The sequence below is a fragment of the Uloborus diversus genome, chromosome 10, assembly GCF_026930045.1.
Source record: "Uloborus diversus isolate 005 chromosome 10, Udiv.v.3.1, whole genome shotgun sequence".
Taxonomy (NCBI): Eukaryota; Metazoa; Arthropoda; class Arachnida; order Araneae; family Uloboridae; genus Uloborus; species Uloborus diversus.
The window spans coordinates 131942560-131960752 of record NC_072740.1 but is presented as its reverse complement, the minus strand read 5'-3'; the positions used below and the strand labels follow the sequence as shown (position 1 = coordinate 131960752).

Below are 18193 nucleotides of genomic sequence, written 5' to 3'. Positions count from 1 at the left end.
TCTTGAAGGGTTTTGTGTCCGCTAAGAGTTTTAAGGTCAGTCGATACTGTTTTAATAGTAAGTGAAACATTTACATTAAACCAATGATAAAGCATATTACACTTTTGATACTAAATGAAACCTTTACATTTATAGAATCTATCTTCTTTTAAAGTTTTAGTTATAGTATGTCTTTTATTGTTTCTTTAGCGTACAAACCATTTAATGTATGCCAATGTTCTGCTCTTTATACTATTTTAATTGTTAGTAAAACATTTACATCAGCCGATATTTTGCATTTCAATAATAAATGAAACATTTACCACTGAACCGATGGGCCATACTTTATACTGTTTCATAGTAAATTAAACATCTAACATTAATTCGATGGTGTTCAATTTGTACTGTTTTAATAGTAAGTGGAAATTTTATATTAAATCGAGAGCATCTGCGTTTATGCACTTTTAATAACACTGTGAAATTAAAATTTATTTTTTTCCTTTCTTAAATGTAATTTTTTTTCTTTTTTTTTTTTTTTTTTTGGTTAGTTACGCTCATGAGTTCTAAAAAGGATGGTAAAAATGTTTCCTTGGTTCGTACTTTTTTTTTTAAATCTCGAGTATGTATTTTTAAATTATTTGAACATCAGTTCGAAAGATTATGCACTAAAATTTCGTAATTTAAATTCAGCGTATTGGTATGAAATTGCAAATCGCCGAAGTGTTTTAATCAAGTACATTAATATATGTTTTTTGAGCAATCACGATTGCTTATTGTTCTCACTTGACGGTTTTGAATTCCTATGATTTTATTCCCCCCCCCCCGCCTTCCTCTGCAGCACCACCGTCGGCCGGCCTCACGATGCTGCTCCTCTAGCGAAAACCGTCTACAGGTTGCGTCCATATCCTACACTTACACGCACCTACACACACACACACACCTACACACATACACACACACACACCTACACACATACACACACAAACACATACACACACAAACATACACATACCCCCACACACAAACACACATACACACAACTACCCACACACACAAACAAACATACACGCCTACATACACTCAAACACTCGTGATTGCGAAAAACATAATTTGAATTCAAGATGTCAAAGTTCATTTTTTTTTTTTTTTCGTTCAGGATACTTTGTTGATGAACCAATAGTAGACGTGAATCACTGCTTCCCAGAAGAAAATAAATTCCTTTTCCTTTCCGTCAGCACAGGTTTTCTCATTTGAATCAAAATACTCAATCGGGTAATAGTTATTTCAAGGTATCATAAGTTTATTTTCATTAAGCGTGAATTCAGAGAGAGGCCGTAATGGCCATAACCCTTATCCCCTTATTGGACCAAGTATAGTCTAAAACTGCATGTTGGTGACTTTTACTTACCAATGTGATAGCTAAAACAATGTTTATAGGTGGTTTTAGTTTACGACCTTATATTTCTTCTGCAAGTGCTCACGAATTCGTCTCATACATACATTTTAAGAAGTTATTTTTTTTTCAGGTTATAAAATGCTATGCAAATCACTTATTTGTTTCTAATCAACGGTAAAGTTTACTTTGCGACATAATGTCTGACAAAACCTTTCTAAAAAGATCCTACCAATCACTTTCATTATCATTTTTCTGCAAAGACAAAGCACTATAAAAATTAATAATGGCTTTTTTGATATCGCACCAAGGCAACGAGAGTGACACAACTCAAAAAAAAAGAAGAAAAAAATGCAAAAAAAAGTACATGGTTTTGCGTGATAGTACTTTTAAGTGATTTCGTCTCAAATACTATAATATGTTGTGATCTTTACTGGTTAGTTATTTGCAGTCTAAACTAATAATGCATAGTTAAAGTTTAAAAACATTTTTTTTTAAATTTTGAAATGGTCATGATGTGCCACTATAGATTATATCGTTTTTCCGCCACCACGAACTTGTTATTTAAGATACCGTGCGAGTTTAGTGGCAAAAAATAACACTTAGGTTACAAATCAATAGTTAGTACGTTTTTCACGAATTTTGAGTTGTGTCACTTTCCTTGCTGGGGTGCGATATATTTAAGGGATAGTAATTCTGAAATGAGAACCAACTTTACAATTTTATGAATATTTCTGAATTCCTACAGGTAGGTGCACTTAAATTTGTTAAGGTATCCGACTGCGTTAAAATCGGCACTTTCGATGAAAGTTTCGAAAAAAAAAAATCTGATTCCATTTTGTAGTCTGAATCACTGGCTTTCCCCAACTGTCTTACTTTTTACTTTACGTGAATTGCAACTGGAGTTTCATCTGTTTAGTTACAGAGTTGAAAACCAAACTCTTGACCGGAAGTTGCATTTAAATGAATTTTCAGAGGAATTGTATTTTTGAAGAAAGCTGCCTACTGTAAAAATAATGTACACATATTAATAACAATAAAGTTATTTAAGTATTGATGTAAAATTTAATGAGATATTTTTTTGTAATATGCTTGCTGTTTTACTCTAAAAACTAAGCTGAATTTTAGAATTAAGTAATATTTTTATGTGCAGACGTTTAAACAGGAGCATTTTTTTAAACCAAGTATAGAAAATTTGTTTAGCTATATTTTAAAACTGTTTTGAAAACAATAAATGTTTAAGAGAAAAACCGACATAAGTGTCATAAAAATGTATTCTTACAAGGATTAGAACATAATTTGCTCCATAGCTGTTAGCACAGGACACGCAAAAATTATGTTTTTCTTAAAATATCTCCAATTTAAAATAATAATAATAATTTGAAAGATTGTTTTTACATTTTTTCATAGTTTTGAAACATATGCAGCTAAAATTAAAAACAAAATCCAAGTTATTTTTAAAAAATAAAAAAATCCTTCTAACACAGTCAGATACCTTGAATATTTTTTATCAGTGTAATACGTAAATCATTTAGAGTTGTATGACTCACAAACTTTAGAGTGTGCACTCAAACGCTGAACAGGTAAGTAATAGAAGGGTACGCATATATTTGTACAGAAACCTATTTTCATATGATACAATATCTTTGTAACTAAGCATAATCGACAACAATAATGAATTTGAAGTGTCAATAAACGTCATAAAAATTCTTAAAAGGTAATGTTGAGAAAAAAAAAAAAAAAAACAGTAATTATTAAATGTTGATAGATATATTTTGTTGAGTACAGCATCCAATATTAACAGTTGAATCAAATACTAACATTTGTGTTATTTGTTTCAAACATTGTTTTGCACGAAGTAATAAGCCTTGCAATGTGAAAAGGTTTTTCTCTCACGTAAAATTTATATATGTAGCATTCAATTTACTATGAATACCGTACAGAATGTCTTTAAATATAAACTTTTAAAGTAATACGAAACTAAAATCATAGTTTTCATAGCTTGAAATTGCAATTTATATTTTAGCTTTAACCATTAGTTTAAGTTTGGAAGCGAATATATATTCCGGACCCAAGCTATTTTGTGGTTAAAAAAGGTAATTGGAGAGGAGTCTTTATACAGATATCGAATATTTTACTTCACAAATTGTGTTTATAATCTGTTCAGAAATACATTTTTTTCTTGTTTTAAGAGCAAAATATCACAGCTAAAAATAGGTGTCGTTAGAAAAACTGTAGGAGAATGTGGGGGAAAGTGAAATTCTGAAGATGACTGAGCTTTTTCGAAATGAACAAATTGAAAATTTATAGTTCGAAAATTACAGAACATAAAGAAAAAATATTCTATTTTATAATGAAGCTAGCATTGAAACAGTATTTTTTTTTATTTTAGGCAGTAAATTTGCACCTTCAACAAAAAGTGAAAACCTTTTTTTTCCATGGGGCAACGTAAAAAATAAAATATTTTTTTGATGAAATATTTTCTATTTAATTATAAAAAACATTTTTTATCAAATGAATCTGCAAATAAAAGGTTTTATGAATAACTGAAAAGATACTGAACTAATAAACTGAAAATTAAATTAGTTAATTAATATATGAAAAAAATAAATGAACAAGTAAAAGAGTGAATTAATAAGAACGTAAGTCAATAAATATAAATGAATTACTAAATGATGAGATGTAAACGAATGAATTAATAAATGAATACGTAAGTGATTAAGTAAATGATTGAGCTAGCAAACAAAATAAACTATTTCACTTTGTCCGATCCACTCTGCCCCGCATGTACTTGACTGATTGTAGAAAATATTTAAAATAGAAATAAGCTTAATATTAAAAAAAAATAAATATTTTACAGAGCAGTAGAAGGTCTCAACTAAAATTTAAAATGTTATTAACAAGGATTTTATCATTTTATAATAACGAACATAATTTTTGACTTGTAACAAAACATCAGAATTTGAGTATCATTTTTTAAAAATTGCCTGTACTATCATATGCTTTGGTTTTCGGTGGTATTTTTTCCTGACTGGAATAGAAAACATGTGGTAGTATATAGTTAAAATATTATCAGATAGATGGCGCTAAAAGTGAGTAAATATTTCACCATTTCACTTTGCCGCATAGTTTCCTACTTGGTTTAAGAATTAAATAAAAGTAGATAAAAACATCACATCATTAGAGGTAGTGAGAAGCAAACTGATGCAAATCGCAAAATTAAAAATTTGGAGATAACCAGTACAAATGGTAGGTCAACCCCTCCTCTGTCTTGGGGCAAGACACAGTACTAGTAGCCCCGGTAGGTGCTGCTGTACAGCATGATTTTGAAAAAAAAAATTCAATGAAAGCCTACCTAGGACGTAATCTTTATACGCGTTTTACTCAAAACTTGAAAATGTCCACTCACATCCCTTTGCTTCTTACTGCCTCATTTGTACTTTGAACCGTTACAACGTAGTTAGAAATGCTACGTAGCTCTGAAAGAACAATCACACGGTATAATTATCCTAGATAATCAGTAAGCTTAGGCATCGAAAAAAAAAGACTCTTTTTGAGCTATATTTCTATCATAACTGAAGCCTATTAACTGAATTGTCTCCACAACTCCTATCTTTTAGTATAAAGGGTTATTCCATAGTATTTAACTTAACACTTGCAGCTGATTTTCTAACTCTTTTTATATAAACCTGAAGTAAAAACAAAATTTTTTTGGTTTAATCTGCAGATTTAAAATGCACAAGGTGACTATTTTTCATTTCTACCAAGAATTTGAAGCAAAATAATGACTAAAAGGGCATTTTTTCAGCAAAAAAGGCATTGTGACTTACGTAACATTTTTGCAACCCTGAGAAATAAAGCTTATGTTACGAGCCGAATTTTTCTGAAAGTTACGCAGGCATTTAAAATTGACTAATGTATTTGTAAAAGATACAGATTTACAGGTATGGATTTTAAAGGTACAGAAAGAAGGCTAGTTTTTAAGAAAGATATACTACATGTTTATTGCAGCTGATTTTTTTTTTTTTTTTTTTTTTGGTCCTTAGTCGTACTTTTATGCAAGACTGTGTGACTAACGTATCCATCGAATGACAAGCAATGCATGCATATTAAACACTTTTTGTAATTAATATATTGCGCTTACATTACTTTTACACTTTTTAGGAACTTTTTTTATATTGCATAGTGATTATTTCTTTACTTTTTTTCCACATTAGTCTAAGGATTGGAATGGAAGGATTCAGTTTAATTATATAAATTTGAATGTGCGAAAAAAATAATCTAACTGAACAACTTCATTTTTGGGCTAATCAAATCCAAAATATCTCTCTTTAAAAAAAGTTAACGTTATATACGTTGATAGTTTCACAAAATTCTAGTATTCTGCCGATATACTATTTATCATCATAAGAATATCCGTAGTGCTTTTCAACGACATATTATTCTGCAACGCTTACTGATTCGTCGAACGAATAGTGCTGAAGATCCTTAACTAAAGTGTAATATTGAAAAATTACTGTTAAACCATTTTTCAGGATGCAATTTGATTCCAAATATCACTGCAAGTGTTAAAAGTTCTTAATCATCATTCATGCATTTTCTGCAATATGCTACAGCAGCGTTTATTGTCACTTTATCATGTAACATCTTCAAATGTTTTCCAACGAGCTGCCATTACTTTATTTTAATAATTAGTATAGATATTTTCTAAAAAATATAAACGTTCTCCTTTGTTAAGATTGTCTTTCTACACTGATTGGCAATAGCTAAGGAACAAGTGATTTATGCAAATTTGTGTCTCAGACAGCTGGCCAATGGAAATAAATCCAAGTTCAGATGACGAGAAAGAAGAGTCTTTATCTGTATAAAAGACAGTGCATACAAGCTCAAGATTCATACGAAAATTCACGCTGTTTCGTATTTAACAAAAATAGTGCTGGATGTTTAAAAAGTTTTTTATCAGAAACTTTGTTTAGCTCTTGAAATATTTAAGAGTAAAATGTCAGCAAGACATCATCTGAGTACCTACGAACGTGGACGAGCGGTTCGACGACTGGAAACAGGTCAAAGGGTCACCAGTGTAACTGCTGGAATGAGTGTATCAAAAAGTGTCCTCTCGCGATTCAAGAAGGAAGCTGAAGGTGGAATTGCTCTGCGAAAGCATGCCGGGGGTCGTGGTAGGAACACCACACCTTCAGAGGATTGCTTTGTAGCCCTCGTGGCAAAAAGTAATAGAAATTTCACTCCTGGAAGTAATAGAAATTTCACTCCTGAAAGGCACAGAAATTTTACTCCTGGCAGTAATAGAAATTTCACTCCTGGAAAGATAACTGCAAATCTTGCAACCGCTACCGGTACGCATGTTTCTGCAAGAACCATCTCACTGCGATTAACTAATGTTGACTCGTATGCACGAAAACAATTACTTTGCATCCCACTTGAACCATTCCATCGTCGAAAGACATTACGCTGGTGTAAGGAGCAGGTTCGTTGGGATCGTCAAAATTGGTCTAGAGTGATGTTCTCCGTCGAATCTCGTTTCAGTGTGACAAGTGATTCTGGTCATCAATTACTGTGTAGAGAGCGCGGAACACGTTATGAACAAAAATGTGTTTGTGAACGTAATTGGTACATCCCAGGCGTGATGGTGTGGGCAGGCATCATGCACAATGTCAGAACACCGCTTCACATTTTTGAACAAGGAAGCCTTACGTCGCAAAGGCACTGCAGAAAAGTTATACTGGATCATGTCCATCTTTTTAGGTGGGCTGCAGACCCACTTTCTCTTTATAAACGACAATGCACGGCTACACAGGAGCTTTGAAGTTTCAGACACACTGCAAAGAGAACATATTCTCCATATGCAGTGACCTGCTTACTCTCTCGGCTTAAATCCAATTGAACATGCCTGCGTTGCTCTTGGCAGACGTGTTGCGCGAAGAACCGTCCCTCCCAGAAAAGTACAAGAACTCAAATCCACCTTAAGAGAGGAATGGGAAAATATCCCCCAAGCACTCCTCGATAGTTTAATGGGGAGTATAGAAAACAGATGCAAAGTGTGTATTATAGTGTTCGTGGTAATCACACATCAGACTAAGTACTCATGTCTCCATCATTCTGACATAAATCAACTTTTTGTGGTTGTTTGAAAATAATCTAAAGTAGTATTTTTTTTTTTTTAAGTTTTTACTTCATCGATGCAGTAATATTTACTATTTTGTACTTAAATTATAGGCACGTCCTCCCAACTAACTATGTACTTTTTTTCTGTTTCTTCAATCATTGTCTATTCTTTACTATTCCATAAAACGTAACTGTTCCTTAGCAATGGTCAAGCTTAGATCTTTAGCTTGATTTCTTGTGCTGAATGCATGTTCAGCAGAGTACTCATTCTGCTTTGACTACCCTTCTTATCAAAAAATAATAATTCTTCTTTAAATTGGAAGTATTTCTTTTTAAAGAAGACGTTTAAAAAAACTTTTTTTTAAGTAGACAGAAAGTCTACATTGTAACATTACTAAAGGTATCCCCCCCCCACCTTATATATTTATATTTGATGTAGAATGTGTACTCATTAAATATTGTTAATGGAATGTACATTCAATTAAATAAACTTTAAATAATAGCAGTAATTTAAAAATATTAAGTTTGTCAGATCTAAACAGTTACGTTAGTCACAGCTCAAATGTTACGTTTTTCACACTAATTACTTTATATCTACTGTATCTAAAAGAAATATTTTTCCCCTTTTAAGTAGATATGGTACAGATTTAAGAAAATAAAATGTGTTGACTGGTACAATTATCTGGTTTAGTTTTTAAACAGAAACTAGTACTTTTCGTGAAAAACGCAAATACTTTTAGGTAATTACTAAGCTAATATATGTACTTATCTTATTATACATGGAAAAAGAAAACGCGTAAACGCAAGAGACTTCGCAAGAAAACTTAGACGTATGTTTTTTTCGTATGCTAAGCCTTTTCTGCAACCTTGCGTGTTTAGAACCAGAAGAATAACTGCGAATGGAATTTTTGCAAACTCTTAATGGATTTATATACTAGCAAGTATGCTTAATGAAATGATAGGTCGCAATTAGGGCTTTGTGAAGATAAAATTCTGAGACTGAGGTTGACATTTCTATAGAATGACCCTAAAGTCTAATTATATATATGCGCAGCCTCATGGAAAGGGATAAAAGAGAGGTTTTTATAATGACTGGGATCGAGTCTAGCTGTTCTGAGGAAATGATAGTAGTCCTAACCAATAATTTGTGTCTGACAGCCAATTGAGTAATATAAAAATAGTAAGACCGTAGTAGGCCGCTGTAGATACAATTATTATTGATGTTTTGTTACTGCTGCTCTCTTGTTCTAGTAATTATTGTCTTAAATAATACTCGAAATTTTACTCCTTGAGAATCCTGATATATATATATATATATATATATATATAATAGCCAAAATCACTAATTGAGTAACGCGCTGACGTCACCAAAAATGAAACTCGTGATAAAATTTTAAATATGTCCGTCAATCCCTACTTTAGTACGTAACCACTGGTTCTAAATGATTTGCGTGAGGGCGGTTTTAATTGTTGGAGCTCCTGAAATTCGGTAATTTCATTTTAAAAATATAGTATCCGTGAAAACAAATCGATGCGCCCATTTCCGCCTGTAAATCAGATGTTAGCCTTTCCATCTCATCAGTGATCAGACTGTGTGAATAATTTCCTATTCCGCAACTAACAACGTAATATTAAAAAAAAAAAGAAAAAAAAACTTTATAATTATTGAGCAGTTTTATAAGAATCCGAGTACTAATTAATCTTCGTATTAATTAAATAAACGTTTTAACGCTCTCCTAGGAAGTAGTGAAAGTGTGACTAACGTTAGTTTGGCTTTAAAGTACAAAAATTTATTGGAACACGTGAAAATCAAATTTGAAGGCAAAATATCTTTGATAAAACGACTAAACGCCCCCGTCATACCATGACGGGTTATTTTCTAGTGCTTTAAAAATAGTCACCAACTTTCTAAAACTGAAAATACTCCGCCACAAACAAAATAGAGATAAATACACATCTTGTTAGTTTCGAAATAAAAGGAAATATGCTCTTATTTTATTTCACTTTTCAAGCTATGCTTTGCTTAAATCACAATCATTATGTGAGGGAAAAATTCACGCTAAACTTAAAATCACAATGAGTAATAACGGTTTATTTTATTTCAAAACATATTAGTGTTTCCTCTCTCTAAATTTATACAACCGACCTTCAAAGTGGCATATCAAATATAATAGTATCCCTCGAAACATCGTCAGTGAAAGACGTCTGTTTAAACGGATAAAAGTTAATCATATTTAATTTGTACTTATTGCAAAGTATCCAACAGGATCGTAGCCGGACTATTGTATCACTTTTTTTTATTTGAGGGAGCTCTGTCTAAAAACATTTTTTATGATTTTGAAACATACTATCTTTATATCCGTTACTGTACGCAGGCATCTGCTTAACTCGCTATTTAACGGCCAAAAACAACAAAAAAAATTACTACGAGATGTTCAGTGATTTAACTCGCAAACGGAATCGTCCGATGTTTTTCCCTTGACATTGTAGCTTAACAAATGGTAGATGTTGTGGTATGATGGTTGGCTTGTCCGTGTGGACTTACCTTTTCAACATCCCTTCCCTAGAGATTTTAGAGTGCTTTGAAGGTAAAATGTTGGCTGAATTTCTTGCACAAAATGCGCTTGGTTATTTTAACTCATATTTCTTAGAGTAAGTTTTCTCTAAGAACACTATCTAGCGATATCCTTGAAACATTTTGAACAGTTTCGCTTAGTTTTTTGAACTAACTTCAAAACATTTTTGAGCCTTTTTTTTTATAATATAGTTTTCATGTGTTATAACTGTTTGATAATTAGACATACGTCCGTCGACGGTCAGCATGTACTGCGATGAATCATCAGGTAAGTACTGCTTATACATACAGCTACTGGTAGTTCATGTGGAGTTCTGAAGCATGCTCGGGTATCTGGTGAAACTTTTGAATACGCTATTTTTTAACCGATCCACCAAGTCTTAACCAATGTTTTATGGGAAATTGCCTAAAACTTTGTAACCTACGCGCGCGCGAGTGTGGTAGGGATTAGAAGTTCCTTTCCACATAATTTTCCTCGCCTACTAAATTACTTGTTGCTTGTCCTGTACGGCCGTTCTTAAAGAATAGGGTCTGGTTCGCTCAATTCTGTTTGAATTTTAAATTTCATCTTTCTTCTGAGAGCACATATCCCACCACCTTTTAAAGCTAACAGTGCACTTGTTTTTCGCCTCTTAATAGTTTCAGAATACAATAATTCAGGTTGGTTTTCAAAAAGCGTATGGACATTCGTCTGTTCATTAGATGTTTATATCTTATGAACGGACTCTCTCTCAACGCTTCTTCTTATCGTAATCAACAGTCTATACTATTAAGAACGTTCAAAGACTACTTAAATAGTGTTTATTACTGAACTTCTTTTTGTATTACTTAGCTTCCTAAGTTAAAAATCTTTACTTATTTTAAAATCAAAATAATTTTGAAGGAAATATTTTTGCAGTTGTCTTTAGTATTTTAGTATTAAAACTTATAAAATCGCAAGAGGCATTTTAAATATGGTTTACAGAAACGCTTTTGCAGCCAAACTTCATTAGAAGTGTAATTGTTTTAGGAATCTGCAATACTTAGATGAAATTTTAAAACTTCCTCAAAGATAGGCGAGTTTTGTCTTTTAGAAAGTGTCGATTTATGTACCTTGGGGCTTGTTATGTACTTTTTTTCATTTTTTTTTTGTCAGATTTAACAATGCTATTTTACAAATGTACGAGATAGTTACGCAAAATACAAAATTAATTTTAATCGTCCATTTAAAACAAGATCATGTTGATTAAATATTCATTTTAGCGTTATTTTACTACAAAGTACAATCGTTTTCATAAAATACAGTTTTGATATATAGTATATTTAATATGCATGAAAAATGTAAATTGTGTTACAAATTTAGCGTGGTTTTGTCTCTTGTCGTCTATTTCTCTTAAAGTAAGTGCACTTACTTTAGCTGCCGATAGAGTGATGTAGTGGTTTGTCGCTGGCCTCTTTACGCACAAAGCCGCAGGTTCAGCCCTGATTCCAGCCGATTCATTTTCAAGGTGCAGAAAATCGACAATGTCCTTGTCGTGTGATTATGCGGAATGTAAAAGAAACCTCGTACACGCTTTGGCTTAGAGTGGTCTCGGCAAAATTAAATTCCTAGAGCAATTTTGCATCAACAAGAGCCCAGGTGCTTCCATCTGGTGGGGAAACTGAGCGTCAAAGTTTTCGTGGTAAAAGCGTCCTCCGATAGTGGTGCTACATGAAAGAATGGATTTTATATCGGGGGAGCGCACTAAGTCTGCAAAAGGTAATGTTCCTAAGGCAGCCATGTTTGAGAGGGAAAAAAATAACTACTTTAGTTTTTTTTTCATTGAGTCGTAGTTATCAAAATAATAAACCGTTTCAAAGTAACCAGGCAATTTCTTTTTTCATGAAAATTAAAAAATGCATACAGGGGAACAAACGATGATTTTCAATAACATTAACAACATCTAAAGTAAATGCAATCATTTGGCAATTTTTTTTTATACTGTCTCTAATAATAAACAGCAATTTCATGCTATTTTCTACACACTTCGCCTAAAGCCATAAACTATTCAGATCCCTTAAACTTCAGGCTTAAAAAAATAGGCTTTGCATTTAATTTCTTGCTCTGGATGTATAGACTGTCTGAAAATGTCCGAAAGCGTATTTCTGATCAGTTTTGATTAATCTATGATCTGTATGTAAAAGAAAATGATAATAATAATTAACATGAAAAAAAAAAGACAAATTGGTTTTTAATATCACATTTGAGACAAAATAATACTATATCCAACCATAAACAATAGTAGCTGATACATTCATGACTTGCTAGCTCATACTTCTCGTCTGACTATCTTTACCATCACTTATCTAATTATAGACTAGTACCATGGAAAATATATCCTGGTATTAATACACGAAAAAAAAAAACTTTTGGAGTTTACTGACAAGTTTTGAACATTGAGAGACATTTTTTCTTTTTGTCGGTGCAAACAGCGAATTACATTTTCGTCACTTATCTTACCGTCGAATGAATTAATGTAATAATGAACCCCTTTATAACCGCAAGAGTATATGAATGAATTAAACCATTTACTTCAAGCAACATTTTTGTTTCAAATAACTTATTTCGGAAGTTTGAAATGAAAAAAAAAACACTATTCTTAAATCGCAAGAAATAGTTATTCAAGAATTCAATTGACTACCAAAAGTCGTAGGATAGCGTGACATCTTTACACATGGATTGACTTCTTACACATTATACTTTTTGTATATAATTATAATTGGATAAAAACACGTATTCCAATGTGAAAACAGTTTTGTGAGCAGTAAAACTTTGCTAAGAAACTTGAAGAGTCTGCTGCTACTGGTTTTGCTTACTGTTTTAAGTTGCTCTTAACATTAAGAAATTTAAATTGGAATTCATATTTTCAAAAACAAATCTATTAGCATTGTTTAGATCGCATTTTTACCGTCAGGGATTAAAAACTAGAAACTAGGTTTAAAAACTTAACCGCACGTGGTGGAAAGTTCATGACGTTTTTTATTTCTTGTCCTTGTAATTTGTATGCAACAAAATCTATGTGTAAAGTTGACTGTTTTATTTAAATATCGAACACACTATTTAAAGAATGAGTAACTTATCCATATAAGATTTATTAAACAGAAAATTGGATACATCACAATTAGCTTTTATTCACTCGTCGTCTCACTACTAATAACAATTAAAACACTTTTCCTCTCTGTTAATATTCTAATAATTGCCAGCTATTAAAACGAATAATATTCGAATAATTCTCCTCTCCTACATATTATCTAAAGGAAACCTTATCAAGCGAAAACAGTTATCACCCAAATACGAAAACAATCTTCGTTTGTTTAATTAAGAACAGTCTTATCTATTAATTACAGATCCTTATAGAAACTACTGCAAAAATAGGAGTAATTAATTAAAATAAATCAGCTATAAATTATTTAAACCAGGCAGATTACAAAACAGAAATGATTATGTGTCATTATAATTTTATAGATTCGCAACAGCGTTATAAAATCAAACAAGCATAAAAACAATGATGCTTGATTAATAGCTGTTACACTGCATATGGAACAAAACGCCTGCAAACAAGGAAAATGGTTATTTGTTTCATTTTGTAAAGTAATAAAGTATTCCAAGTATTTTTACGAAAACAATAAAAAAAAATTAATACGACTTTCGTTGAAAAGGAGTAATATTTCCTTTCGTACGTATAAGCACTTATAAATTAAATACGAGTTTTAAATAGTCGGGCATTTCCCTGAAAGCCAGCTGGTGGCGTGATGATTAGGCTCTGGCCTTCTACGCTCGTAGTCCCAGGTTTTGACCTGGGGTGGCCAATACGTGGGTTTTTGAGATGTAGAAAATCATCAGCGGCCATGTCGTATGATTATGCGGTATGTAAAAGAACCCTTGGGGTATTCGTTTAGCTTAGAATTCCCTTGGCAAAATTAAATTCCTAGTGCAATTTCGTATCAAAGAGAGCCCAGGTGCCTCCATCTGGTGGAAACTGGACGTCCTAGTTACCCCTGCCCTTGAAATCCGCGCCTTAATGGTGGCACATGAAAGGCGGATGCCGCACTAGGTCTACTAAAAGGCTAAATAGCCTAAAAAAACGCAGCCCCCATCAGAAAAAAAATATTTCCCTAAATGATATTTCAGGAAATATCCCCTACCACCCCCCTCCGTTCATAGCAGAGATTAAAATAATGTCTTTTGAAGTATAATCTCTTGTAAGAGTAGACCGTTTAACCAACTTGGAGGTCTTTGATACTTTCAGGCATTTACGGTATTAGAGGAACTTCTGCTAAGAAAAAACATCTGTTTAGCAGTTAAGGAAAGACTAACAAAAGATTCCGGCGTTGCGGGAGAGTCATACTACGACAATATTGTCAAAAGACTGATGGCGAAGCCAAATGCTAGAGGTAAGTTATATTACCTATTTTTACTTGTTATACAATAAATAAAAGAGCAGATGTTTGCTGCACTCATAACGATTGATCTTAATTTCTAAGACAATATTTCAGAGTTAATGCAAAACATGTTTTTTTTTTTCAAAAGGTAAGTAAAAGAACCATAATGAAAATAAGGAATGAGACAAAAAGAGGTTGTTTTTAATCAAAGAAAAGTTTATTCCCTAGCGGACAGTAAAAAATGCAGCTCCTATCATCCAACATTAGTTATTGTCGTTTTAATTGCTGGAATAAAAAGCTGGTTTTTATTGACCTTAAAAAAATGATATTGCTTTGTTCAAACAACGTGGTTTTTCGTTGGCATGCAAAAATATTAAGTACATAAATAATTAATACAATAACATAATTTCTCGTCCTCCCTCTCCCCCCTCCCCGCCCCAAAAAAAATAAATTTTACTTGAAGCAGCTAGTTTTTTACACCTTCTTCGCATAAAAAAAACAAAAGAAAGGGAACCAACTGTTCTAGAAAATTTCAACAAAATCGAAAAATAATTCTTGTTAGTAATCTTGTGTTTCATTTAAGATAAAAGTTTTTAAAAGCTTTCTGGTGCACCTTTATACTCTTGAAAAAATGATATTGTGTTCTTAGACATACATTTTTTTGGAGTTGTGCGCAATAATGAGAAGTCTCGATAAAGTTTCGCTATATATAAATATCATTACAACTACTGTTTTGCATGTGAACCGATGAATTGAAACCGATTTCTATTTACGAAGGTTTTTCAAGTCATTTTAATAAGCATATCGAAAGACTATTATAGGATATCTATTTATAATACAACTATAAGGTTTCTCCAGCGCGTTTTTTTTTTTTTTTTTAGCAATCAACCAAATACGGCAAAATATTTATATTTTGTTGAACGGGCAAAAAATTTAAAATAATGACAATAATGATTATTTTCATTATTTTGTGGTTACATAATAGTTTAACTTTTAATACAAGTTAATGTTAGCTTATAACTTAAAAAAACTCATTTGTCTATAATTTATTTTTTCAAGCACTTGTTGGTTTGCTGAAAAAATTCATTTAAAAACTCGGTACTATTGTTAACTCGTAGCATGCGTTTTCTTAATGGTTGACTTTCAGATTTTTGATTGAAGCAATTAGCATCGGTTTATGTATGGGATATAGTCGCCTCAGAGCAACCGTAAGGCATCTCAAAATAAGAGTAAGATATCATACTGTTGCTCTGAGGAAAGATCGTAGCAGATCGTAGATGATTGTTTCAAGAAAAAAAAACTAATATTCATTTACATCCAGGTGATAAGGACGGGGGGGGGGGGGGGGGTCTGAAAATACTTTATCATTTGACCTTGCTCTGATATTTCCGTTTGTAATGCATTCTCTTACATTTCTTCATTAGTAATATCTGCAAAGATTTTTATAATTTCAAATGAAATGGATTTTAAAAAAACATTACTAGACTAGGAATGCAATATTGAAAAAAAATATCCTTTGCTAATTTATCAAAAGAACTGGTAATATCATTTCTGGCAGAGAAGGCATTAGTATATAAATGAAAGAAAACTTTCGGATGATTACCTTTTCGCATAGTCATTTTTTGTTAATGGAATGGTCTTTTGAACTAAAGATATCGGCAAGACATTCAAAAAAAAAAACAGTTAATGGTCTTTGAGCCTCTTCTTGATGAAATATGTTTAGACTCAATCAACAGTTTTCTGTCATTATTTTTCTCACCAGGAGTTAGCTAAGTAATGGACTTGCTGTGCTGCAACTATAGATAAACTACATGTAATTTTTGCGCATAACCTACGAATGCTTAAGAAATCACGTCTGGCAGGTTGAACACACACACACAGATATATATATATATATATATATATATATATATATATATATATATATATATATATATACGACTTTCAAGGGACCACAAAAAATCGTCCTTAAATAGAATGCTTTTAACAGTAAGGCGGACCAGATGGGACCGTGAAAAGCCGTCGTTAAATAGAGCGTCGTTAAACAGAGAGCCAACTGTATATATATATATATATATATATAAAAGCTTTTTACACGTTAGTTTTCTCTTTTAACCATCTGCTAGAAAAAAAAATTAGATTTTGCGACATGCAGGAAAGACTAAGAGGAAAAAAGAAAAGAAAAGACATGTTTTCAAAAGTTTAGAACCACGTAAATATGTATTTAAGTAGTTGGTAGAATTTTCATTCTTCAAAACAGTTAAATATAAATATTATGATAGTGTTTTTGCTTTACATAACGTAAGAAAAATATATTTACATTTCAAAATATTCTACGTTAAGCGCCTTGACAGTACCATGGGAATTTCATGTGTATGTTGTCTAAAACCGTATTTATTTAATGTCTCCATAACTCATGTTTAATTTGAATTGCTTCTAAAGTGCATAGGATGTTTGGTCAATCCTTTGAGTTTTAAGTTCTAGTTTTACATATTTCATGGAAGTATTTATTTGAACGATTTAAGGGTGCTTTTTTACTTAAGATACGTGCAAAAAAATGAGAATGGCAGGGTTGAAAATTTTGATAAAAAACGTAATAATTATTAATTCAAAATCTACATTTCCTTTTTCTTGTCACAAAGTTCGCACAATTTAGGTTACAAAACTGGCGTGTGATGGCATAAAGACGATATTATCTAGAGTCAATAGCGACACATTCTTTAAACTAAATAATTTAGTCCTTTTTTGGAAATGTATCTATGTGCTATAAGTTAAGACTAAGAGAACCAATTAGTAAGTATATCTTGAAAAAGGTTTTGTGCGTACCATTTAAAAGTAAATCAACTAAAACTAGCATTTTGGAAAATATTGATTTTCCGCAATACTTTTTTATAATCTGTTCCTAATAAAAATAACTTTTGTACGTTTTTGCTGGCTTTTGACGTGCAAAACCGTGCAAAAAATGAGAATAGCAGGGTTGAAAAATTCGATAATAAACGTAATAATTATGAATTCAAAATCTACATTTACTTTTTCTTGTCACAAAGTTCGCACAGTTTAGGTTACAAAACTGGCGTGTGATGGCATAAAGACAATATTATCTAGAGTCAATAGCAACACATCCTTTAAACTAAATAATTTAGTCCTTTTTTGGAAATTTATCTATGTGCTATAAGTTAAGACTAAAAGAACCAATCAGTAAGTATATCTTGAAAAAGGTTTTGTGCGTACCATTTAAAAGTGAATCAACTAAAACTAGCATTTTGGAAAATATTGATTTTCCGCAATACTATTTTATAATCTGTTCCTAATAAAAATAACTTTTGTACGTTTTTGCTGGCTTTTGAATAGTATCGCATTGTTATACAAGAGAACAACATTATTAAATGAAAAGCTTGCGTAACATGCCACAAACGGAAGGGAATTATAAAGGAACAAAATTTAACTGACCATTTGCTAAATATCACTTTCTTTGTTTCATTATACAGGGTTAGCATAAAAGAATATCCCGGTTTAAAAAAAAATATATTTCATAAACTATTACACTTAGCACTATACATGATACAAAAAACATGATAGATAAACAGTCCAAGTTACTTTTCTCTCAAAAATGTTCGATGTATGCTCCTTTCGTAACGCGACACACATCTAACCAACATTTTAAAGTGTTTCACTGTCAATTTTTCGTAATCCTACTCATATGCGATCTTTCGGTTATTGCA

General features: G+C 31.8%; 1 protein-coding gene across 1 annotated transcript in view; it reads left to right on the top strand.

Moving 5' to 3' along the window:
• Window positions 1–18193, top strand: part of LOC129231182 (metabotropic glutamate receptor 6-like) — a 106600-nt gene that overhangs the window by 42588 nt on the left and 45819 nt on the right. Inside the window, exon 5 of the mRNA XM_054865429.1 lies at window positions 14339–14483. Within this exon, the coding sequence (XP_054721404.1) occupies window positions 14339–14483 (145 nt within the window). The remainder of the gene's footprint in view (window positions 1–14338; window positions 14484–18193) is intronic.